At 38.1% G+C, this 26,977-nt stretch overlaps 1 protein-coding gene across 4 annotated transcripts in view; it reads left to right on the forward strand.

Moving 5' to 3' along the window:
- Positions 1-26,977, forward strand: part of cacna2d1a (calcium channel, voltage-dependent, alpha 2/delta subunit 1a) — a 128,165-nt gene that overhangs the window by 91,103 nt on the left and 10,085 nt on the right. For 2 of the 4 annotated variants that reach the window (XM_041977340.1, XM_041977337.1), the window contains exons 17-38: positions 1,861-1,944; positions 2,044-2,118; positions 3,402-3,473; positions 3,579-3,650; positions 3,739-3,800; positions 5,174-5,250; positions 7,940-7,948; positions 9,455-9,463; positions 10,445-10,505; positions 10,590-10,696; positions 15,183-15,264; positions 15,382-15,444; positions 17,495-17,640; positions 17,721-17,792; positions 18,166-18,233; positions 18,317-18,355; positions 18,454-18,525; positions 21,611-21,763; positions 22,832-22,884; positions 23,405-23,460; positions 25,646-25,772; positions 26,432-26,541. In XM_041977340.1, the coding sequence (XP_041833274.1) occupies positions 1,861-1,944; positions 2,044-2,118; positions 3,402-3,473; positions 3,579-3,650; positions 3,739-3,800; positions 5,174-5,250; positions 7,940-7,948; positions 9,455-9,463; positions 10,445-10,505; positions 10,590-10,696; positions 15,183-15,264; positions 15,382-15,444; positions 17,495-17,640; positions 17,721-17,792; positions 18,166-18,233; positions 18,317-18,355; positions 18,454-18,525; positions 21,611-21,763; positions 22,832-22,884; positions 23,405-23,460; positions 25,646-25,772; positions 26,432-26,541 (1,669 nt within the window). The remainder of the gene's footprint in view (positions 1-1,860; positions 1,945-2,043; positions 2,119-3,401; positions 3,474-3,578; positions 3,651-3,738; positions 3,801-5,173; positions 5,251-7,939; positions 7,949-9,454; positions 9,464-10,444; positions 10,506-10,589; positions 10,697-15,182; positions 15,265-15,381; positions 15,445-17,494; positions 17,641-17,720; positions 17,793-18,165; positions 18,234-18,316; positions 18,356-18,453; positions 18,526-21,610; positions 21,764-22,831; positions 22,885-23,404; positions 23,461-25,645; positions 25,773-26,431; positions 26,542-26,977) is intronic. The other 2 variants (XM_041977338.1, XM_041977339.1) reach the window with 2 other exon arrangements.

Genomic DNA, 26,977 nt, shown 5'->3' on the forward strand with positions numbered 1-26,977 from the left:
TGCATTAATTCTACATGTACTTCCATGCAGAATGTTTAAAGTCTTAAAATAAGGTAAGCACAACCTCAGACCAGTCCAGTCTTCATCACAGTTCAATCAGAATTAATGCTCAGTCCTCTTGATGTCCTGCCACATCATTTCTGCTGCACTTGGAAACATTGTCCTGGGACATCGCCCAAATTCAGCCCAGGTTTAGCTGTCAGACAGGTGCCCAGGTCCTGTGGCTGTAAAACAAGCCTGAATCAGTAACACCACCATGCTAGACTTGTGGTATTGTGTGTTTGAGCTAATACACTTTCCCAAAGTCTAGTTGTGTTTTCAGACGCAGGTCTACAAACCAAAGTCCTGCTGTCATGTTCTTTCTTCTATCAACCCTTACAAACAAGCCATACTTTTTAAGTCTTGTTCTGATTTCTTTGTCATTAACTTTAACTACATAAACACTTTTACTGAGGGCTGAGATGCAGTTCTTTGTTTTGTTTTTTTTAGCAGTTCCTCAGAGCGTTACACGGTCTGACCCTGGCCTGAACTTTCTGGAACAGACACTCTGGTGAAAGAATTTTTTCCAACTGGGAAAATCTTCCTCAGTTAGAATGATGGACTCCAATTTATTTGTAAATGGTTGTATAACCCTTCTGAGATTGATGAGTAGCAACAACTCCTCTATTATGTTCTGCTACACAAAATGGTTGAATTAAAGAAGGATGCACTTTTTTCAAAAGTACTGCCATTTGGCAAATTTCCTTCCTTTTACTTTTTTCTTCTGTGTTGGAAGACTTATTTCTGTAGTTTGTTTTTTAAATTCACAAAATGATGCAAAGAAATTGACTAGAAGTCATTTGGGTTATTTATGGGCATTTTTGGTGCCATTTATAGATATAATCTCCCAAAATGTTTTAAACTGATGCAGCCCCATATCATCACACTCCCGCCTCTGTGCTTTAATGCTGTAGATCTGTGCAACTCCACAACATACAAGAGCTCATTAAAGCAGGTAAAGAATTGATTTATTTATTTATTCTGATGGCATCAATAGGGATTATTGTGATACATGATCTTTTAAAGTCTAAGCTGTTACAAGAAGATTGTCCTGTGGATCTAGCCAATGGTTTTTGTGCTCTTACTCCTGTCTTTTCAGTTAAAATAATGCCTATTTTAATAATTTGACATTTTAGTGATATAACAGCAGTTTTATATAGTGGATATTATCCATGCTTTTACCCAGGTTGTCTCATTGTGTCTTCTCATGCTTCCACCTTGTCTGTTTTTTGCCTCAGTGACTAAATTTACTGTATTTTTGACACTTTGACCCTGTGAGAAAATTTTACTATGTGGTTTTTGGAACATGTTATAATGTTTGCCAGACCAAAAACATAAACGTACAACATGAATATTCTCTAGTATTGTCACATCTTAGCTTTTCTCGTCTGCTTTTTTGTGGCTTTTCTTTATATCCTTTGTTGATGCTGAGGTCCCCCCCAAAACTCTCCACATGTGAGAATCAAGGATGTCATACAGCAGAAATAAAAAGGAAAATCAATCCTGCAGATCAGTGAGAAATGACCCGGTAGCTAAGTGCTTCAAGATGAGTTTACATGTCTACCTCGAAGGACTCAGGCCTACCTCCAGCTTGACTAAAAGAAAGACTGGAAATGCCTTGTCAGTGACTCATTGCAGCACACGAAGCTTTAGGGAATGAAACTGTCCAGAATTTGAGTGGAAAGATTTCCTTGAAGTCCTTCAGAATGTACAGAGGGACCTGACTCATCCAGAAAGAACAACAAGAATCATGAGGCGGTCTTACAGTTACTCTTACTGTCACTGACTTGCCTTTATGTTTATCTTGTGTTTTCCTCTTAGAAGTCTCCAAATCAGCTCATCTTGGGGGTTATGGCTGTTGATGTTTCCCTGGAAGATATCAAGAAAATGACTCCTCGGTTTACAGTAAGAAAGCTCTTTGCATACCAGTATACTGGATGTAAGAACTGGTACCCAAGCTTTTCATTCTTTCCTCAGACATAACCTTTTCTTTTATTTATTTAGTTTGGACCAAATGGCTACTACTTTGCTATGGATCCAAATGGATATGTGTTGCTCCACCCTAATCTTCAGCCAGTGGTAAGGGAAGGCAGTCAACTTTTAAAACAGACATTTTCCTTTATGTTTATATGTATGTATATTCCTATGGACTGTCCTGGCAAAATAAAGCCACACAAGGAAACAGTCTTTCAAGTTATCATTTAGATTTAAAGCATTTTCTCTCCTGTGTTTAAGACAAATGGTAAAATACCTGAAGAAATACTCGCTTTTAGAGAACAAGTATTGCTGTGCAAGTACCCCTTTTCTCATCTGGGAAAAAGAGGAAACAAAGGTCCATTAAACTTAGAGACTCATGTGCCCTGAATGCACTTGGTCAGCCTTCAGGACCAAACTAGCCAAATCCACAACTGGCTTACTCAAACAGGATGTAGTATTTTGTATGAGCATAATGAGTCATACTTGCACCTTCTTTTAGCTTTTTTTTTTTTAATATCCTATTTTGATTTGACTGTAGCCTACATTTCTGTTTAGATTTTTGATGATGACTCCTTTTATGCCTCATTTAATCAAGAATCTGGTGTTAAAGGAAAATTACAAATTACCTGCACTGCGCTCCCCATACATATAGGCAGACCTTGTACCGCTATATCAGGAGGTCCTGCTACAATATGTTACGGCTGATCACTGTATGCCGACGTTAACGAGAACAAACCTTTTTATAAGGGAAAAAACCTTTTTACCTTGTTCCTAAGTCCTAAATACATCAGAGAAAACGATTTAGATCAAATTTATTGTGTTGAAATCCATCGTTTTTTTCATTGAGATTGTTCAAACTATCATATGGTGGGATGGATATGACATTACTTCATTATTTACAATCTTTTTAGAGCGAGAACAGCTTTTTTAAAGCCCATAAGAATTTCCTTCTTTTTTAAAGTTTAAGCAATATCCCATTATTACATGTTAGAAAAATGTAGCTTTGCAGAGGTTGTTGTCCTGCATATCAGGGAAGCCACTGAAGCATTAAGATGCTCTTTGGTATTCCCTCTGTTATTCCTGTGTTTGCCCAAATTGCTTTACCGGCTGTATTTATCTCATATGGCAAACGTTTGACTTCTTTATTTTTTACAAACATCATAATCATCTGTTTGCCAGATGATGTTTGTTTGTTAGCCAGTCTGTCTCTGAGCTGTCCTTGAGATAAAGGCTTTTCTGGTAAATTGCATCTTATTTAGCTACAGATGACTAATAGTTAACTGTTTATTTTTTTAATCTACAAAGCATCAAAATCTTTTCTTTCAATCCACAAATGATGATTCATAGTTTGTAATCCTGACTGACTGCTTGCATTTCCTACTCAGAATCGTACATTTGATGATACGGTAACACTCGACTTCCTGGATGCAGAGCTTGAAAATGACATCAAAGTGGAGGTTGGGAAAAAAAAACTACTCCTCAAGCTTACGTGATTGCAGAAGCTTGAATCAGAAATTTTTCAATGCATATTCATATATTTTCTATTCGTCTATATTCAACAGATACGAAGGAAAATGATTGATGGCAAAACAGGGAGTCAAACAATAGATACACTGGTGAAATCCCAAGACGAGGTAATCTTATCTGTTGGAGCTGATCATGATGATACTTACACTTGTTAGAAAATCTGCTTTTGTGCTGATGAACATGTTGCCCCCGAAGCGCTACATTGACCAGGGTCGGAGGATGTACACCTTTGCACCAGTGAAGAAGACCGACTACAGGTAACATTTTTAATACAATAAATTTTTAATACAAGTGTCCATTAAAAACATTTTTAACCTTGAATCTGAATGTTAAACAAGGAAAAAGTAAGTTTTCTCTTTCTTAGGAAAAACTATAAGTGTGTACAATTGTAAGGCAACTAGATAACAGAAATAATTCTCCCAAAATTCTGTTTACTTGAGATTTTTAGAATAGTAGTGACAGAGAAGCAAATCACAAATAATAATTTTGGCCTTTAAAGTAGCCATAATTCTTAAATCCATGACTTTTTAACCTTCCACATGCTTTCCAAGGTGTTTTCATTTTCTTGACTTTTTCCTGTTTTACAAGAACCCACAATTCTTAGTAGGGGTGATGAGGAGTCGGGTCATTATTCTGCCGTCTTTGATACCTTTTCTTCCTGTTTAGATGTGCTGGAGCATCGTAAGGCTTTATTATCCGATAGAAGTCTCCTCTAAAAAACTAGCGACAGTTTTCAGAGTTGATCTTCAACCAATACAAGGGTTAGCTAGCATGACAGGATCCTGTACCACGACTTTCTTCCCACCTGTTGATCTGTGACTATAAATGGTGCTATGGGGACATTGTGGTTAAATATGGCCTCATTTATCTGCTTCATCAAGAGTTGCTCTCATTTTCTCTTTTTATTAAAGATTTGAAAAAACTTCCCCCTGATCTCTGATTTCATGTTGGTCATCCTTCATCCTTCTGAATCATTACTTTGAGAACTTAACTCATTACATTACAGTTCCTCACTCTTTTTGACCCTGTTGACTTTTAGCTATAAAACATTTGGGGTGTTTTATTCCAAGGTATTGATGCAGTCTTTTAATTATGCACACTCAATGAACAGAAATTAATTTGTGAGAGCTCACTTTCATTTTTAGTAGTACATGTCACCCAAAAATGATTCAATCCAGTAGGGGTTCCTTTATTTGTTTTGGAGTCTGAAAATGTGGAAAAGGGGAAAAAAGGTCAGAATAGTTACTTATTTGTTATGGGAATGAAATATGCTTTAATCAATCTTAGGTCCTCTGAATCCAGATCATCTTCTTTACACATTTTACTCCATCAGTTAAACAGACTGCAAATATTTTTCACTGACACATCTTGCAAAATGTTAGTCATGAAACCATTTTCCCATTGATATGAGACCAGGTCATGAGACCAGGTCAAGAGTCCAGGATGAAGTCCAGATACAGTTTAGAGTGATCAGTTGAACCCATGAGAGAAAAACACTCACACCCCACGTTTTCTGTTTTCTCTGACTGAGAGTTTTGCAGAGCTGCTGCGACGTTAGGCTGATTTACTGTTCCCACAACCACAAGAGAAAATGCTTCTTCTTTTTTTTTAATTGTTTGTCTTTTCTCAGCCTGGCCCTGGTCCTCCCTGAGTACAGCATGCATTACATCAATGCTACAATCGGTGACACAATCACCCAGGCAAAATGTAAGTGCCCTTCATCTGATTGGACCGTTCTTGTTTCTTTCTCACTTGGCTGCATTTATGTCCCATTTTCAGCCACTACACAAATAGTGTTGGTAGGATAGTGACTGCTCATATTACATATGCCCCAGCTTATGGTTCCTATCCTTCACTTACAGCACCTAACGTCAACATAAATGTACACCCATGTATGTTTACACCAGCCCTGCAAGTAATCTCAACTGTGGCGCTGTTTAAAGTTTTTTGTCACCAGACAGCGAAACAATTGGCTCCAGTGTCTCCTTTCACACATAGCCAAGTATTTCAGCCTGTCTGTAAGCAGATGTGTGTTCATGCTCGGTCCTATTGCCTGATATTTGTTGGATCAGAGAGTCCATATGTGTGGCTTTGTTGTCTTATGTCTCCTTTTAGTTCTGTCCTCTCCCTGTCGTCAAAGATAATTTCGTAGTGTTACTCAAAGGATGGATTTATTGTGTGTGGGCGTGTGTGTGTGTGTCTGCGTTTATTGCATTAAGATGTAGTTGCTCCATAAGTCGACTGTCTTTTTAGTAACTTTAAATGCATTGTTGCTTTAGGTTTTGCATGTATTATATAAAAACTGGTCTTTTTTTCTTTAATATTCTGATTTTTGTTCAAGTTGCAACCAGTTTGAAAATGTTTTTTTAGGGGTCTTTACAGGTTTTCTAGATATTCCATTTGATATTTTGAGGTAATAACTGGAACATTTTTTTAAAATTAAAACAGAAAAAGAGCATTATCTGGATGAAAGTGCATGCAGCTCCAAAACATGTGATTCTCTAGACAGAGATGTCAGCCCATCTCAAATAAGTGCAAACCCAGTCCAGTGACCAGCAGTCATGATTTCAACCTAACATCTAGTAAAGACCCTCATTTATTCCTGAATATCTCCAACTGAATGCAAACATTTAGCACAAAGAGTTTATAACTTAATTACTAATTAAGAACTTAATTAGTAATTAAGTAACACTGACAGTGTGATTAGGACTCATCTAAAACACACGGCCTCTAACTGACATGTATACCAGTGGATAAGAAGAAATGCTACCAAGGTAATGGTCCCTGCTTTGAGTTCCCACTGAGCATTTTTTTTATTGAAAGGACATTTAAAAGGCATCTAAATGGTCCTTAAATTAGGATTTGAATTTGATTAAAATTTGGTATAAAAGTGGAAATGTTGATTCAGCATTTGAATTGCACCCAGTCATGACTTTTTGTTTTTTCTGTGAAGTTCCACATTTTATATTTAGATTACATCACTCTGTTTACCACATTTCATCCACTATAGTGAGTTTAATCCATAAGAGCCCAACATGACATATTTGTCACATACAGTTTGAGATATTTTGCTTCAATTAACTTAGTTTAAAATCCTGTTGGTCACAATCTGATACTTGTCTTCTGTCCCCTAATAGATACTCAGAAGCAGAAAACCACATTATAAAATATTTTTTTAAACTATCAAATGGTAATAAATGGTAGATATCCCCCCTGAAAAAATGTTTATTTTTTGTCACATTTTGTTAAAAGGCCAAATAAAGACCTCATATAAAAAAAAAGTGACTTTTCTTACCATTTTGTCATGTGTCGGGCTTTAATGGTTAAAAAATACCATTCTTTATCGTCTATTTCAACGAGCAAGTGAATAAACTGGAATTGTAAGTGCATTGACGTCTTGCGCTTCCTGTCTATTTTATGTGTCATTCGTGTTTATATTGTCACACCTAAAATCACAACTGAACAATTGAACCAACATTTTTAGCAAAGTCAAATTGTCCAAAAAATGTTCACATTGAGACCAAATTTAGTTAAGTTTTTAGCTGAGACATGTATGGACCATTTAACATCTTTTCAATTAGGAAAAAAAAGTGCCGACTGGGAGAAAAAGCAGCAACCTTTATGGATGTGGGAATGTTTTGATTTTTTGCTTGTTTTAAGCTAGATTTTTAACATGCAGTTGTAAATGCAGGTGTAGATTTCCACTACACATTGTTTCTGTTTTTAATGCCGTACCATCTAAGTGTCCAAAAAACAGACATTTAAGTATTTATCTCTTATTTTCTTTTTGTTTTGTTTTTGTTTTTTTGTTTTTTTTGTTTTTTTTGCACTTCCAAAGTATACAGGGATTTCTTCAATTTTCTGATAATTTTTTAAATGTTATTTTGTATATTATAGTATATGACAAGATCCTCAAAATCTACTATTTTACATTTAAAAACTGAATTTACCACCAGTTGACTCAGCCTCTCTGGGATGTTCTGTATATATCTCATGATAAATGATGCAACTACTTTTAATTTAAAAATTTTAATCCTAACTTATTTCTGTATTGGCTTGAAAAAAATCATTCCTATTGTGCATGATTGTTGTCTGTGTTTAAAGAAAACAAAACATGATGAAATTTAACATATACCTGAGTTTTATTAATAAATTAAGAAAGATTTTTTGTGCCTTAGAAGGACCAAAGATCCCATATTATGGTTAAAATGTCAAAATCCTCCACCTCAGTGCATGCACCTAAGGTTTTACCTGTATTTTCCACCTGAGCTTCAACTTTAAGTGTTTACTAAAATTATATACAATATTCTTATTCAATGCCTGTTTGAATAAAATATTGTGTGACCCTTTTGACTTGTTTCCTTTCCGTATCACTGCTATTTTGGACGCTCTGCAGCATTTCTGGGCAAGTATTCTCCTCCTGTCCTTTACCTCACAACCACCTGTCGTCTTTAAACTGTCACAGGACCCGTCACACTTTGGATGTAACATTGTTTCATGGCTCACTCTGTGTGGCATCACAGTCTCACAAACCCTGAAGCATTTGTTGTTATTTTCAGCTTTTCCTCATTTAGTATCTTCTGATTAACAAAGACAACTTAGTTAGGGTGAATCAAGCCGGCTTTTTGCTCTCAGAGGCATCGCTTCTCATGCAATGCGTGCCACCATTCCAACCCAGACTGTGTGTGTTCGTCTGTGCACATGCACGTATTAACCCCCCCACCTGTTGCAGTGGGCTTCAGATGTGGTTTTGGCACCAGCTCACTGCAGCAGGAAGAACAGAGGAACAGGATGTTTGCATTATTTAAAGGTGAAGCCATAAAGGAGAAAGCTGTGAGTCTGTACCTAAAAACATGAGTTGGTGTGTTGTTTTCTCCAGTTTTCTCTTTTTTGACTCACTTTGAGTTTTACAACCTTGTTAAACAACTCCTAATGAAAGACAGGGTTCCTCTGAACACACTAAGCTTCATCTCTTCTGTCTGTCCTTTGTCTGCTTTGTCATCAGCTTTGTCTTGTTTGTTGGCACAGACTCAAAATCCTCCACACGACATTGTTAAGCTCCGCGGTTTATCTGTAACTGAAGCCTGTCATATGTCGGTTTTATTCATTCTCAGCAAGCAAATATATTGTAAATGTGAATTTTAAGACTCAAAATATATAGTGTCCCAATTCCCGCATCTATATCTCATTAATTTTTGTAAGTCGGTGTAGATACGAATACTTGTTTCTGATTTATGTTGAAACCTGTTTTTCTTTTGAACAAACTTTACACCTTAAAAGGGTAAAAAAAAAAAAATGTTAAAAAAAAGTACATTTGCTGGTCACTCCTTATATCTTCCTGCTATCCATCATTGTTGGATACCTTTGTTGGATTAGTGAGCAGTGACCAAAAATCAAAGGAAACCACCAGGGTGCAATTATTTCCCAACCATAACCACCAAAGAGGACGAGGAGTAGCCATGTCATCATAAGACTGTAATCAGACAACGTGCTGCATTTTGGAGAATGTCAAAGGAACATAAGGGTTGTTTGCTGAGGTCAACTTACCACCACTTTGTTCTGATGTAAAGCAAATACATCACAGAAGTGTAGTAACTACAGAGATTTACTGTGTCATCAAAAGGATGCTAATACAAATGCTGAAACCCGTCATCCAACCACATTCTAAGCCTCTCCTTCTGATTTCCATCTGCAACATCTCAATCTACATCCAAAGGCCCAAAAACCTTTTGTTCACAGCACAATATTTCTATTCAGGACTCGCTCTGTGAATAAAATATTGTCACCTTTGACTTCTGTGGTTTTACCCTGTCTTTTTCTCCCCTTTATTTTTCCTCCTGTTTTTACCTCCCTGGGGGATGATGCTCGTGTTCGCTCACTTTCTCTCCTCTGGGATTTTTTCCTACTCCAGGGAAAGATGGCAAGTATTTATTTTCCTTTACTTTCATCTTTCTCATCCTGCTCTTGAGCCTTGTCAGTGCTTTATTCAACAAGTCTGGCCAACGCTGTTCATGGTTTTTCTTATTTGTTCTTGATTATAAGCTATTTATGTGTAGTGCAAACTGTTCACAATATTTGTTTCAGTCAGTAAAGTTTTTATTTGGGTTTAAATGTAAACTAATGTTTTTATTTAGCGTTTTTATGTTTTATCTGTATAAGGACTGACTTCTCAATAGTTAAATTGCATAACAAGAAAAATGATATTTTAAGATTTTAAAGTGGTATTGTTTTAAGTAGTTATGAGTAGTAAGTGTCTTATTTAAAATAGCGAAGAGTTAGCGCACGCTCAGTGTAAAAAGAAGAGGATTTATGGTGTGTTTCAGTGGGGAAACTTAGAATAACCTTCAGGACACCAGCCCCCGAGGACCAGGTTTGAGGATCCCTGCATTAGACCATTGACAGTGGTCCTGTAGTGCGGCATACAGCATAATAAGTAACCCAAAAGCACTCTACAAAAATAAAATTGCAAAAAAATAAATAAATATTTCACAAAGAAAAACAAGTTCTCCTACAAAACACACCATGACCATTTGCAAAAGAGAAAACAGAATAACATTTTAGAAAATTCAACTAAACATTTCAAAAAACGTACTAATAAAACAGCAAGTACAGCTAATAAAAGCTAAAGAAAAATTATTCCTATCAGAAGATCAGAAGGTACAGTTCTGTTTTGTTGTGATATGTCTTTTGTTTTTGTTTTTCACCTCTGGGCCACCGTAACAAAAATGATCTAATCTCCCATCAGATTTGGTCTCTGATGGGCTTCTTTCTTAAATTTATTCACTTGTCAAACATTCAGCAGGTGTCTCTGCCCAGTGAGGCAACATTGTCATTTGCATACAGGGATCCTCTCAACTTACTGCTATCCTGTCTAATGTTTCCATTTTACACTTATCACCAGTTTCAGAGAGCATGTTGGTAGACAAGTTTGACGAATATGGCTATACATTTATTGCTCCAAGGTAAGATGATATTTAGTTTATTACATGTCCTTAAAGCTACCTCTTAAATTACAGCTGTGATTTAATATGAATAATTCCCCACAGGAATTACTGTGATGACTTAAATCCTCCTGATAAGAACACAAACAACACAGAGTTCCTTATCGAGTTTAACAAGTACATTGACACAAAGACTCCAAACAATGACATGTGTAAGTATGCTTTTTTTCTTTACATATTATCTTTTGATGCCTTTGATATTGCCTTTGTGTTTAAAGATTTTATGCTGCGTATGCACTTATTATTCCTGCTGCACTTTGACTTCATTCTCACTAAAAATTCATATTTACATGTGATAAAGCTGTTAAGCTTCACAGAATTTGCTTTCGGATGTATGAGTGAATAAATCCCAGCCATCTGGCTTTGAGCATTAAGGTGTGCATTGAACATTTAATGGAAGAGGGCCAACTGAAACCTATTCCCAAAGGTCTCCCTTTCCAGTGAAATACAGGTCTGGTTGGATGGTTTGGTGTGCATGACCAGGCAAAGCTTTGTAATGTGGAACCCCTGTGTTCGTGTTACCCATTTGATGCTAACTCCAAAAGTCTGACCATCACATGCCTGGCTGCACATGTGTGAAGCACATCGGCTTAGATGTGACACATACACACACTCTCGCACACACAGTATTCACCAGTAATATGCCTTCCACACCCCACCTATAGCCACTCGACCTCATCCAATTACTGTGTGTTTGTGAGAAAGAGCAGGACACGTCAAGCCAAGAGCGCGAGCGGAGCAATAAAATACAAATCAGGGGCCAGTGGACCTTGTCTCTGACATCTGACCAATGCATTAACATCTCTGCCATTTCTTGCATGCATTTATTGATATGAATCAGTCAATTGTTGGGGGTATTGAGCAAAGCAAAAGGTCCCCGGGTACTTATAAAGGGCTGCTTCATAGCGTTCCATTGTTTAATTTGATGGTTTGCATTTAAGGACTCACTTCAAACAACTCAACGTGATCAATCCAATAAAACTGTTCACCCAACTGAAATATTACTTTCACCATTATTAGCTGCTAGTTTAATGGAGTCCACAGAGAACCCATAGGGAGAGGGCCAGAGAGGAGTATGGCCCATGTGGAGTGTTGGCGGCTCGATCGTTGTTACACGCTTTACATGGTTGAGCCACTACAGTGGCGAAGAAGTACATTAGGAATTCCTGGGCTGCCTTCAATAAAGAATCTCTAATGAAAACCACCACAGAGGGAAGGAAGGTGGGGTAGAAGGGACTCAAGTGTTACACCAGCTGTTTTCTCTGATGTGTGTGGTGTGTCATAAGGGGGGGGGGGGAGGGGGGGCTTGGTGTATCGACGAGCCTCGACGTTAATGGACTGAAGCGGGTCTTCAGAGGGTTCAAAGAGGCGGGCATGGCCAAAAGAAATGGCCAGCGGCTTTTATCGCCTGTTACATTTATCATGTGGTCTTGTCGGATGTCTGCGAAAGTATTTTTACACCTATACCACCTTACCCCCTACACCACAGCTTGGGAATGGTAAAAATGGTGAATATCTTTTTTTTTTTTTTTTTTTTTTTTTTTAAACTTAGATTTGGCCTGTTTCTTATTTTAAGGTAATATTTTTTCTTCAAAAAGAATCTGATCTGTCAGATTGCTTCCATTTTCCTCCTTATAAATTTGTTCACATATGAACCTTAAGGTGCTGGTAAGTTGAGCAATATATTGACTGAAACCAAGTCATTTTGATGCCTAAAATGTGATGCTAAAGTTTAATTATTTCCAGCTCTTTCCCCATACTTTTGGAACCTATTAATTTTTTTTATGTTTTTTCATCACTTCCCTGTTTTTTTTACCTCAATTTCATTAGTGTGTGATATTGAAGTTCAAAACATTATTCACTCCACATGTTCCAGCTGATTTCTGTCACCCAGACGTTTCAGACTGTTATGTTTTTAACAAAGAAAGCTTGATGTCCGTGAAGGTTTCTTATTTATCCAGGTCATAGTATCCAACATAGGCTGAGTCAAGTCAGATGGTCTAGTTTTGGTTTTTTGAAGATTCTTTGCTCTCATCCAGAAGAGCTTCTTTGGTTATGATGTAGATAGTGGGAAGTTTTACTTAAAGGTTCCTTATTAGGCAAAATTCACTTTCTAAAGGTTTTCTAACAGTCATATGTGTCCTCATAGCCTGTGTATGAGGCCCAAAAATGAGAAAATTCTGTCTCTTCTCTCACTTGCTTGCTCCACTTTTTAGTGAATGTGTGCTCAAATAGGTGAGTGTGAGGTCTTTCCTTTTGTGACCTCACCAAGGGAAATAACCACTACCTCCGGTTGTGGATACTGACAGATGCTAGCTGAGCCTGGCCTCTAAAATCACAGAGCGGCCACCAGCGAAAGCCAGATCCTCTCCCAGACAGGGGCGTGGAGTGGGCGTGGGCAGGCACCACTCATGAATGTTTAAAGGTTCAGACACAGAAACAGCCCATTCTCAGTAGAGCTCACTAGAGCTACTTTTGGTATGGGTGAAATTAAGGACCAAGGCTGAATTTTGGGGTAACACACTTTGAAATCAATGTTGTTGGACCTCTGACACCCATATGGAATTGTTGAAGAAATGTGTAATATGGGACCTTTAAATAGCCTGTGAAACCTCTGATGATTACCAGTCTACGAACGTCTTTTGAGAGTCGTGACTTACCAGAGGTCTTTTTAAGGCAGGATCACCATTTCCCAACCACAAGGGCCACTGTCCAGCAGGTTTTAGATCTTTTCATGCTGCAATACACCTGATTCACATTCATAGGTCATTAAATGCAGAGCTTGAAAACAAGCTGCTGGGGAACTATTTTACTTAAATCCAGTGTGTTTCAACAAGGAAACGTCTAAAACCTGCAGGACCGGGCCATCATAGTCTGTCAAGATCCAGATGTTGTGATCCCTGCGTTAGACGGCTCATTGTCCATAGTTTCGCTAGGCTAAGTGTAAACAGTTGCTGTCAGTCTCCTTAGGATAGCTGAAAGGATGCTATTGAAGGTGGGGTGGAGATGATGTCTCAATCGTCCTCCTCTGATAAGTGACACCATCTCTTTCAGTCCATGGTCAAACCACTTGTCCTTTCTGTCCAAGATTTTAACATTGTGGTCCTCAAACGTGTGTCTCTTATTAAGATGCAGGAAGAGAGTTGAGTCTTGGTCGGATGAATTTTTTAAAAATTTTATTTAAACTTTTTTAATGAAGGTTATCCCATTGAGACACACAGTTTAATTTACAAGAAAGACATGTTTTGGACAGACACAGTAACAAACAGCTCTGTCAATAAAGAAAATGCCTCAGGGCTTGGTGCTTGGCCCTCTTCTCTTTTCACTATACACCTCCTCACTCGGTACAATCATTAGCTCTCATGGCTTCTTCTACCACTTCTATGCTAATTACACTCAGCTTTCCCTTTCCTTCCCACCTGACGACACAACCGGCTCATTGCGAATATCAGCATGCCTTGCTGATATCTCCGCATGGATGAAGGACCGCAACCTTAAGCTAAATCTGTTCAAGACCGAGCTTATTGTCTTTCCAGCCAATCCTTCCTTACCACCACAGATAAGTGTGCAGCTTGACTCAATCACACTATTGCCTACGTCTTCTACCAGGGATCTTGGTGTCATGGTAGACAACCAGCTGACCTTTAAGGACCATGTTGCCTTGGTTGCTCAGTCTTGCCGATTTGCTCCCTACAACATCTGGAGGATCAAACCCTACCTGACTGAACACACGGCACAGTTGAACATGAACATATTTGCTGCATCCAGAGGGACTGTAAACAAAGGCTCATAAATGTGGGAGAGTTATGAGCGACATGGTACGTCACCTGTCTGTGACTACCTTGGACAAACGTAAAAATAAACAAGAACAAAACCTCTTAAAAGTGGTTTAGTCAGTGCAGTTAGGAATTTAAAATGAGTAATAATGGAACTGGAATTGAGGGAAAATAAACATTTCCATTAGCTTAGTTTGTAGATATATATAACAAACAGAAATCAGCTATTGTGCAAATAATTTATTTTTTACCTTATTTTTATTGTTGTTATATACCTTATTTAAATGGTGGCATGTCCTTTCTGACTCTACATGGATGCACATTCACAATTCTCCTCCACCCTGATGTGCAAAGACACGTGCACACACAGGTGAGCACACTCCTACCACCAGACAGTCAGAGAGCGCTTGCCACTTTATTTAAAGTTTACAGCTATTCATTAATATCTCTATCGTACCCATCTGTGGTCTAGCGTATTTAAACTGCATCTGGGTCTCTCAACCACATGTTTTCCAAGCTCAGCTTCTGATTGGTTATTAATTTGTTTGAGAGCAAAGCGGCTTTCATCTTACACTATTGGTAGATGAACTCAACGTGGCAAAAATCCGCATTTGCACATATTAACTTATTAAATAGTCCTTTTTTTCAGTTGCTTACTAAACTAAAAAGTAGGAGACAGCCAAATTGTCCAGAGACCAGAAAGTTAATGTGAGACGGACTTATATTAACTCTCCAGTCTCATAAAATAAAGTTTAAATAGAAAAAAAATGAACTTGCTTTGTTAGTTTCTGATTAAGCAGCATTGCTAACGTGTCATTCCAAAGGTCACACATTGAAGTTCATGCTGTCTTTTGCTGAATAGGTAACCATCTGGTGAACCGATTGCTGCTGGACGCTGGTATCACCACAGATCTGATCAAGATCTGGAAAGGAACTGAAGTACAGTAAGTGAAGCACCAGCATTTGTTTTTTGGTAATACAGACATTTCAAGTTATTCAGCATCACCAGTAAATGTGATTTTTTTTCTTACTAAAACCTTTATTTCTTCTGCTTTTTTCAGTCACAGTGTCACAGCCAGATTCGTTGCCACTGATGGAGGGATAACGCGGGTCTACCCCAAAAGGTCTGATAATAAAGCAAAAGCTTATGAATGTTTTCAAATAATAAGTGATGTTATGAGTTACATTTTAATTAGTTGTGTCTCCATTTCAGTATTTTGCAAAATAAAAGCGATATTTATAAAATTTTGACAAAGTTCATTTGAGATTTGCAGGTGTTTCCATTGAATGGTGTTTAGCTCATTAGCTGTTATTCTGGTGAAATCTCGTCTTTGAGGAGGAAGGAGATTTGTAATTCTTTGTAAAAACCCTTGCATTGGCTGCACGGTAGTGTGGTGGTTAGCACCGCAGCCTTACAGCAAGAAGGTTGCTGGTTCAGCTGGGGAGGGGGGACATGGTGGCCTTTCTGTGTGGAGTTTGCATGTTCTCCACATGTATGTGTGGGTTCTCTGCAGGTTCTCCAGCTTCATCCCACTGTCCAAAGACATGCATGTTAGGTTAATTGGTCACTTTAAAATTCTCCCTAGGAGTGTGTGCGTGTGTGAATCTTTCTGTGTTGGCCCTGCGATGGACTGGTGACCTGTCCATGGTGTACCGGCTTCTCACCTGCTAAAAATGCTGGGATAGCCTCCAGCTTACCCGCGACCGGTAATGGACAAGCGGTACAGAGAATTAATTAAAGTAACATGTTTTCTTTAAAGTGTGTTTGAAATTCTGAGATTTGTGGTTTTTAGGTTGCATTTTTGGACTTTTTTCTACAGTAAAATGTCTTTTTTTTTTCATCCATAATGTTGGAAATACTTTTAATGGGTGACAGTTTTGAATTGCTGGGGCACCAATTTGGAGCTCATATTATTTAACTACAGAACCATGTCGATGTAATATTAAATGAACATTGTTTATCATTGTCTTGCTGAAATGAGCAAGACCTAATATTAACAACAAATGTTGCTACAAAATCTCTGTGTTTAAGCATTAATGGTTAAACTGTTTTCCTCTTTACGCTCCTTCAATCCATTTCAAACCAGCTTTGTCCAGTAAAAGATAGCTGCGTTTCAGGATACTTGTTCGAGGAGTTTTAGACGTAATTCCTTTATAAAAACACATCTGTTTTCTGTTTTTAATGTAGTGATGCATGAAGCCCTGAAGATCACAACCCTTCAGTGTTGGTTGCCAGCTTTGATTCTTCCATTTGAAATCGCTAAACTAATTTTAAAATGAGAAAAGTGCTTTCTTTTTTTTTACCTTTTTCTCTTTCAGTCTTCTACTAAGTTGTGAACTACACCCCAATTCTAATTCTGAGAGACTCATGTTGCTTACATTTTACCAGTTAACTACATTTCCTCAGATAACCATCATGTTTTGCCTCAATTTCAACCTTATTTAATAAATACATAAATGCCATCACTTTGTGTTGCCTCGCAGTTATTCACCTCCATGGGAGGTAAATGACTCTTTCTAACAAACTTAAAAATACGCAGATGCACCAGCCTCCACCAAAGAGGGGAGACGTGTTGACTCGTCATTTGTCGGAAGCTGCTGCATCTGTCTATTGTTTTTAGTTTGTCTCTAGTTATTTTAAAGTCAAAATCATTGTATCCAGTTTCTATTTACATTTCACACAACTTTATTTATAAAAGGGGATGTAAAAGCTAGCAATTCAAACAGGATTCAAGTGTTTGCTTGTTCAGCTTCATTGAAACCTTAACTTCTTCCTCTCACTACAAAGGAAATTGATTCAGCTGCAATTTAATTCAGAATCTCCTAAATTGAGCACTTTATTTTCATCCCTTCAACAAGGACTTTTTATTTCAGCATCTTTCAGTGTGAAACAGTTGAATGAATGTTTGTCAGAGTCAAGGATAAAGATGAGCTCTTAGGGACAGAATTATTTACCGTGGTTGTGGTTAGATTCTGGGTTATAAAAAAAAAAAAAGGAATCAAGAGTTCAGGATAAGCAGTTTCAGAATAATATGCATAAACGATAAAACTAAGTGGAAGCTTGTAAATGGACATAACATAAATATCCCCTTAAAAGTGTCTGTGGATGGTGTTGATGTTTTTAATATGGTGTTTTATTTTGTGTACATGGATGTGTTCTTGTTTATTTATCAGTGCTGGACTGGACTGGACAGAAGAACCAGAAACATACGAATCAAGTTTCTATAAGCGAAGTTTGGACAATGATCTCTACATCTTTACTCCAAAACCCTTCACCAAACAGAAAGAACAAAGAGAGAACAGCAGCTTTTATGAGCAAGGTGATTTTTTTAAGCATTTTATTCTGTTTTGTTGTTTTTTAACAGATTAAAAAATGAATTTCTTTGTCTTGTTTTTGCAGCAAGTGACGACCAAATCCTTGTGAGTAGAGCAGTAAACCTCAACATTGATAATATCACACTCAAACCAGCTGGTAAGCATTGCTCGCGTGTTTAACCTGGTTATGGCATGTTTTCTGCCCTGCCTTGTCATCTTCAACTAAACACACTTGACTTATTTACACACCTACATTTGCAGCCTTCATGCTTTGCCTTTAATGCCTCATATTTCTAAAACTCCAAACACAGTCACAGCCCTTCTTTTAATGACCGCCACTCCTCGTCATGTCTTCCTCTCCATCTTTCTCAGACACACCCACATACATGCGAGTACACAAACCACACATCACGCTGTCTCGCCGCCTGTGATCTTTAGCCAAGTTTGCATTTCTAAAGTTCAGAGTGTAAAGTTGACTCAGAGGTTCAATATGATCTAAAATGTCTGGCTTTTGATGTTTTTCATCCCAGTGGTAGGCGTGAAGTTGGACATCAATGTGTGGATGGAGAGCTTCATCAACGCCACATCCAGAGTGAATGTAAGTTGACTTCATCTGTGTGACACACACATGCACAGCTTGACCTGCTAACTTTTCATCTCTCTGCTGATTTGCATTTGAAGTGCAATGATGAAATCTGTGGCTGTGAGAGAAATGATCAGGTAAGAGGTTTGGTTGAATGCTTTTATTGTTATAGCCATTTGTTATTGATTGAATCATGAAAATAAAACATCTTTTTGACATTTATATGTGGTTTCAGTACATAGACTGTGTCATCCTGGATGACGGAGGATTCCTGGTGATGTCCAATCAAGATGAGTACATTAGTAAGGTAGGCTTCTGCATTTCAGCCCTCCCATACATCCATTAGCTAGACCCCCACAGCCTATTTTATAGGGCTGATGCTGGTCTACATGATGGCTTAAACCGTGCTGCTCAAACTCAAATCTATAACAAATTAAGAATCGCCAGTTCACCAGCTGTAGATGTTTCAAATATAGAGGAAGCCAGAATACTTAGGGAAGTAAAAAATAATAAAAAATAAATAAATAAATAACTCACCCATCAGATGGTTGGTCTTTTGATCTTTTTGTGTTGTCATTTACAAAACAGTTGAACAGGACAAACCTTAAAAAAAATGGAAATACCTTTTCTGTGCCTCTAATTTAAGTACCACTTGTTTCTTTTATTAAAACAAACAAAAAATCTGGTTTATTCCAGTTAAACTGTTTTATTCCGGTTAAATTTAGTATAGCTGCGTTGGACTGAATGATATCTACTAATGATAATAAAAAGAAGAACGGATTGAGTTTTTGGAGAGCTTTTCCAGGCAATTAAAGCACCTTACACTGAATCCATTATTCACCCACACATTCACACAGAGGTAATTGTAAGCTACATGTGTAGCTACAGCCGTCCTGGAGCAGACTCGTGTCAACATGGCTTCCAACCCAAGAGAACAGCCTCTCTGACCACCAACAACCATTTATACACCAGTGTTGTCAAAACTGTACACTACTGTACCCACCTGCTGTGTTAAATATAATTTTACTTTTACTTTAACTTTTAAGGTGTTTCTTATCCCAAACGGAGCTTTATCACCTCTTAAAGCCACTGCACCTTTAACCTCTTAAGGCCCAAGCAGTTTTTTTACATGCATTTTTTATTTCTCTTTGCTATTTGGGCATGTTTTAATCCAATTAGAGTAAAAACCAAGCTTCAAATATTGATGTTGTTTACTTTTAGAGAAAAATTATGTCTACATATGTGGACTAATGTTCTGAAATTCCATAAAGTGCTGTCCACATATGTGGCCACTAAGCCCTAAGAGGTAACATTCGGGTGTTAGAACTGGGATTGAATGCATCATAGCAATGCAATTTTAAAATGCAGGTCTCAGATTTTTTTTATTTACACTTCTGAATATTTGTTGTGACATTGCAAATTACAAATATAGTAAAGAACCTACAAAACTACTTTTTTTTTGTTATTAATGGGCCTAATATCAAGGACGAGAGATCATATAATATAATATAATTTGATTTCACATAAAGTTTAACCCTTAATAACTATAGACCTTAGACAGAAGGAAAGTTCTGAATTTGCTGATTTAGTAGTTCAGAGCTGATGTGGACAGTGGTCGTTTTTGGTTTAGGAAGATTTAGCATTTTGTAATTTGTGGTATTCTAGTGCAGAGTGATTAGTTATACTCAGCATGGTTTATTACATTTGATTTATTTGTAATCATTTTTTCATCCATGCTGGGTTGCAGAGGGACTGGAGGCTATCCCAGCTGCTAAGAGGGTCTGGGATAGAGTTTTCCAAAGTCTATCCTCTAAGAAACTTAATTTTGCAAGAACAAAAACCCTTTTGAGAGTCAGAAAGGCCTAAAGTTTCACTTATTAGCTTTTACTTGAGCTTTTATGCACAACTCATGAACCCAATCCCAGTCTGCATACTTGACGGTTCAGGCCTGTCATACTGTCAAACCATCAAATAAAGACTGATTCAGACTTTTCAGCGCCCTCATGTGCATTTCTGTAACTCTGCATGGTTGGAGGGCTAGCATGGTCTAGTTAAATAATTGTGTTGGGAAGGTGCAGCGCTTATATTCACACACCCCGTTGCGCTGCAGTTGTGTTTAACACATTCTTTATATCTTTAAAAAGATCAAACTTTTACTAAATGATTAGAAATCAATGTTTGGTTTTAATCAGTGAACTCTGTTGTCAATCTCCATTAATAATCAGTTTTCTGTTTACAATGCAAATGCAGATGAAACTCATGAAACCTCTTGAATGCCATTCGACCCATCATTTCCTATTTCCTACACAAACCCAAACACTTAAGACATGCACACCTCAACCCCCTCAATATCCTATGTTTAACGCTAATACTGGGCCCCTGATGTCATCTGAGTAAATGTTTTTTCATGCAGCTTCGACTCCTTCCTAATCAGAGCTGAGTGTGCACTGGATAAATCAGTTGCCCTCTGATGTTTGGCAGCAGCACTAAAACCCAGGAACTTTGTTTGGAAAAGGCTGCGTGCCCTCAATCATATTTCCTACAGGAGCAAAGTTTCTCTCCCTCTTTATGGCTCTCTCTCCCCTAGCTCATTCCTTTTCTTACTCCAAACCTCCTCAGGGAGTCTGCAGCCAGTAGGGCTGTGACTGTTAATTCATTATTTGTGTTGCTGCACAGGGAAAGAGGAGACGGCTCCTTTTACATTATAGATTGGAAGATTTATATGTCCTTTGGCTAGAAAGAGGAATGGGTATGCGGAGGGCCGCTTGTTAACAGTGACCTTGCAAAGTAGAAGTAAAAGGATAGTTTGCATTTCCTAAAAGTGTGCACACTTGCACTCAAGCACATGTGCAACAAGATACTTACTGTATGTGCATGCTCCCACCTGGATGCACAAGTACTTAAACACTTGGAAAGCACAGTGTTATGTCACACCTTAGAGATGCTGGACAAACGGCCTCCAACGGAAATCTATTTGTGTTAATCATGTATAGCGAAGTCTAACGTCTAGCTATCTGCTGCATCACTGTTTATAGTCTTTTGTTATTGATGCATTGTCAAAATGAAATGAAACTCCCTGAATTACTAAATTCTCCAATGTGTATTTCATAGGTTTTAGCTCACACTCACAGGGTTAAAAAATTTCTCAATGGGCCTTTGTTACTGAAATAATTTCCCCTATGAAGTTGTGAGGTCAGGCTCACACTGGTAGGTTTTGCCTCTGGGCCCCAAATCAGATTTACACAGTCTTCGAGTCTTAGTTCATGTTTGGATTCATGTTTCTGCTTTTTAAAATTGATGTCATGAACCCTAAATGCTGCTCCAAAAATGTGACGAAGTTTTTTTTTTTTTTTTTTTTTTTTTTGTTCCTCTTCTCTCTCTCTTAACATTAGATTGGAGGCTTCTTCGGAGTCATTGACTCCGACCTCATGAGAGAACTGCTCAATTCGTCCCTATACAGCTATAAGAGTACTTATGACTACCAGTCGCTCTGTACCCCCAAGCAAGCAAACAAGATGTCTGCAGGCCCACGATCCGTCTACGTGGTGAGTTACATAAGCCAGAGATCCTACACACACACACACTTACTCACACACACGTATGCAGAAGGAGCCATGTTCACACCTTTCCATATCCATACCCCTACTTTCGCTCATTTTCCTCCATGAATGCAGGTCGTATGCTAGCACAGCCATTCATACTCATACCTGCTTGCTCACACACACACACTGTCACTCACCAGGGAGCCATAAATCTGGACAGAGCAGATGAGAGGGGAAGCAGAGTGTATGGTGAAAGCGTTAGAGTGGGAGTTGCAGTAACAGTAACAGGATTAGGTGGTCTAATGTGCTTGAGTAACACTTTGACTGATGTGGAAAATGGCCCTGTTTTTCATCACTTACAAAATGTACCACTGTGAGTGCACTGATGCAGATAATCTGCAGACATTACAGAGATATCAACAAGCTTCTCTTTGTGCCGAAAGGCTGAAATGAACAGGTAATGGGAACAAACTGATACCGAAGAATAGGATCAAAGTTTGCAAAAGTATGTGCAGAATTCCCCCCACTAACAGACAAATGAAACCACATCATTTCCCAACCTGAACTTGAATGTGTACAAAACGCTTGGGTGACCAAGGTGGGATGAAAGATGCTGTTATCCTCTGATCAAAGACGTTGTCAACAGCCAGTGATGCCTCTAACACGGTTAGTTAAAACTGCCTGATGACTAAAGCCGCCATCAACTGAAGAGCAAGAATACAGCACTGATTCTCCAAAACAAGGCCCTCGCATGCTAGCCATAATCAAAGCAACATGTTGGGCCTTTTATTCAAACCGTGTGCTACTTTGTTTTCTCACTGGTTCTTTGTTTACATATTTATGCTTGCATCTGTTGAGGAGAGTCATGCTCCAATTTCTTCAGAGAGGGGAGGAAAATATAATCTTTCTGCTGGACCTGTTGGTCTTTGTGGCTGGCAAATCTGAATTGTCTGCAGCCACTGTAAACACAAACAGGATGTCCAGATGGGCTCAGCTAGCTTAAGATGATTTGTTATACTATTCATTTTCTGCTTTTCTGGTAATCATTCACATTTTGTATGTCCTTCTCAGCCCACAATAGCAGATATACTGAATTTAGGATGGTGGGCCACAGCTGCAACCTGGTGAGTTATTTTTTTATTTAACTTTTTCTTATACGGTCGTCATTAGTGTCATCCTTTTTTTCCCCAGTGATAAAGAACACATTTATGTTTTATTAAAGCCAGCATAGTAAATCCTTCAACCCAGTTTCTAATGGAAAGCAGGGAAGGATTTGTTCCTCCAAATGGACATACTGTATAGCATCTGTTTAATAGCTAAATTGTTCCCAAGACAGTCAACATTCCACAAAATATTCTTGTGATTTATTCTCAGTCTCTCTGTCTTGATGTCATCAACAGCTTGTATTACAATATGTCAAATGAAGTGGGTTTTAAAGCCACTGACAGTATGGTTATCTTCACTGTATCAAAGCTCATATTTATATGTTTCTAATTAAAGGAAGATGCAGTTTAGCCTTTAAGCTGGACATGTTTTCTTAGTCTGGTTTTGGTTTGAATTTTCATGAACACAGATGATTTTGTGTGTTATGTACAAATGAATCCAGAGATTTTTAAATCTATTGGGATTTATTTTTGCACTTAGGTCACTGGTACAGCAGTTAATGGTCAGCATCACACTCCCAAGTTTTCTGGATGCAGGTGAGTTTCCAGTGATTTCACACAAAGAAAATAAGGGAGGTTTTCCATGTTTTCTTTTTCTAGAGCTGTGTGCAGTGTAAATGCCTTTCTTATGAGGATAAACTGTAATTTTTACTAATAGAGAAAGGCTGACGAGGTTTTTCATGAGGCTGTGGTGCAATACTGAGCTCACAGCTGGAATACGCAGTGAGTTTGTAAGAACAGTTGAAGTTTCATCAGAGGAGCTCAGATGTTGCACATGTGAAGCAAACCCATGTGTTTATGTGCGTCTTCTGTGGACACAAATGAGGTATTAGATACAGATCAGCAAAAGCTTCAGAAAAAAGCCGGACTTAGGATGAAGATGTGTCTGCTTTTCCTGCCATATGGTTGTAGTTCTGGTTTAATATTTTAATGTTTTTGAGATGACTGTGTTTCAGATTTCTGTTGTTGCTCCAAGGAACGTGACAGCTGAATTTATTCAGTGTCACATTTTGTTCTGGAAAGAAATGTTCTTGTTTATTTTTTGGTGATAGAATTTTTCAGTGCTGTGATCACCACAAACCAAATCCCAGTTCCCCCTCTTAAATAATGTGTTCGCACCATTTGGCTCTAAAAGTCAGCCTACAGCCTCTAATCTTACTAGTTTTGTCAGCTTTATTCTGAGGTAGGTTTCCAGCAACCAAAGAAAATTTCCACAAATATTCTGATAATTCATTTGCATACTACTAACTTTGCCACCAGCAGCAAAACACATTGGAGAATATGCAGTTGTCTACAGTGCTGTGCAAAAGTCTCTGACTTAAAGCAATCTTCAGACAATCTGAAGTTTTTCTTTGGACCGTCTGTGATGGTTTTTATCTTGCTTATTAGAAGAAAGCGCCAAAATAAATTATCTGTATTTTTTAACCTTTTTTTACTTTCATTCTCACAAAGAAACATCACTTGCTCCCATGTGATCGCTTCTGTAGAAAAATTCCAACACTAATACAGTTTGACAGACATAAAGTAGTATTTTTGTACAGATTCCTCATGGTCTGCAAAACGTAGACAAGTGGAGGACAAAAGCATAAGTGGCAGGCCTAGAATCCAGCAAAGGCCTGAAACAGGACCTGAAAAATGCATCTGGACCTTCGGTTGATCCATCAACTATTGGCCGAAGCCTCATCAGAAATGATCTGCACGAAAAGGATCGCTGCCAAAAAGCCATTCTCATAGAAGAGAAGCAGGTAGAAAAGGCTGAAATTTGCCAAATGACACAAGAACTGGACTGAAAACCGGTTGCAACAGGTCTGATGGAGTGATGAATCCTCCCCACAGCCCTGGCCTCAATATTATTGAAGCCGTGTGGGATCATCTGGACAGAGAACAAAACAAATAGCAAAGATAAGCTTTTTGAAATTCCTTGAAGAATACTAGTTCTGAAAACCACTTAAAGAAATCACAAAAAAACTCCTCAAGGAGAGTTCAGACTGTTAAAAAAAATGAGATGGCCAAACTTAATATTGACTTTAAAGCTGGTTAGAACTGCCCAAGCTTGGTTTTGTTTGTTTGTTTGGTTGGTTGGTTGGTTGTTTTTTTTGCCTTATATACTGTGTTTTCATTCATAATGGCTTATTTCCCAATGAGTCTTGCCTATTTCCCATTTTTCTCGCAATATTTAAACAAATGAGAGGTGGCTCTTTTAAAATTAGATTAAGAAGATCCAATTAAATAAATTATTTTAAAGTATCATTTGTGTCCTAACAGTTATAAAACCATCATGTCTCAGAGAAAAGTTTTTTAATGTGATATTTAACAAACCTTTTGAAGAGAAACAGCATTCTCCTGATATTGATATTTACAATTAAATGCTTGATTGGGTCCCATTTTGACCCATTACATGATAGATGTTTTATACATCGAACAAGATGCACACACACATGCCTGATTGCCTTTCAGCTGATTAAAAACACTTGTCTTGCATTATATCTTCAAAAGAACTGTTGATCCCAATCATGCTAACCAGACATGGTCTTTTATGTCTCATTTTTTTTAGCTGATTCACTTGTTATCTTTTTAGGACTTTTGTGAGAAAGGTTAAATTTCTGCAGAAATATAAAAAATATAAAAAAGATTTATTTGTTTTATCTGGATGGAAATTTAGAAAATTCTTTGCTTGTGCTAATAAGGATTAAACTGAATGTGATTTCATGTCTGTGTGCAGCTGAAACGGAGGATGAGGTGCCATTTACGATGACAAAGGAGCCCTGCATCACAGAGCAAACTCAGTTCTTCTTTAAAAATGATGACATGACTGTCAGCAATTTATTCGAATGTGGTAACTGCTCCAGGTAGGCGTATCCCACAGGACCCCTTCTAGTTAACCTGCACGTTTGAGTTGATGTCATAAGTTTGCATTAATGAGATGCAACTGAAGTCTCCAGTGATGGCACTTAGAGGGGCTGTGAAAGTTCAAATGCCATGACGGTGAGGTCAAGTCAGCACCACAGACCTCCATCTTGGCATGGCCATGTGCCTGCACCGTGTTTAAAGGTCCCCTTGTGCCGGCTAATGGAGTGCCTGTCCGCATGCCGTGCACCGTTCCTGCATGTTAGCCTCACACACACATTTCTTTTTAACGACCACCATAAAAAAGCAGAGAAAATCATTTGTGCACCAGCGGCATGTGGGTTTCGCTAAAATTTCGGTGGACAATGGGGAGGGCGGTTTGTGTCAGGAGTTGAGAAAAAAAATTTGGTAGCTTGGTTGTGGTCTGTAGTTTGTAGCTGAATTAATTGATTTAAAGGATTTAAAGGCCTTAGTCCTGCAGCTCGTTTAGAGAGAAAGATAGACCAGAATCACTGCATCCTCCTCTCTCGGCTTTCTGGTTAAATATTCAACTTCCTGCATCTCTTGTGAGCATGTTTCAGTGAAATTGTATCTTTCTTGGACTCCAGCCCATGTGTCAACAAACTTCTCTCGAGTCTCTTGTGTGTCTGCTCTTCTCCAGGTTCTACCATGCGGAAAAGCTGCCCCAGACAAACCTGGTCTTTATCATTACTGATGCAAAACACACCTGCAAGTGTTCTGACTCAAAATTGATACAGGACGAGCATCAGTGTATCCTTTTATTAAACACTCCTATCATCTGGTAGAGAAAGCATGCTTTTGATTGATAGAGCAGATGTTTGAAAAGTTGATATTTCTGACAAGATAAGACAAATTCTGACATGCAGAGACCACCAGTAATTCTCACTCCTCACTTCCTTTTTTGCATCCATAATATTGAGAAATTATTTCAACTTTAATTGACTTTTACAAATGACTCATGGTTTATGTGTGCCTGCACTGGGTTTCCGTTTGCGTCTGCATAACACATCGCTGTGTGGGATCGGCCTGCTGAATTGCATACAAACAAATCTATGATGTACTTTCAAACACGCAGGGCTGTGGTTAATTACAGAGGTTTCTTGGAAAGCACTACACTTGAAACCTACTGCCACATTATTGAGCAATCCACTCAAGACACAAAGAGGAATTTAAGTGTTTATCACCA

Source organism: Melanotaenia boesemani, chromosome 23, assembly GCF_017639745.1.
Source record: "Melanotaenia boesemani isolate fMelBoe1 chromosome 23, fMelBoe1.pri, whole genome shotgun sequence".
In the NCBI taxonomy this organism is placed as follows: domain Eukaryota; kingdom Metazoa; phylum Chordata; class Actinopteri; order Atheriniformes; family Melanotaeniidae; genus Melanotaenia; species Melanotaenia boesemani.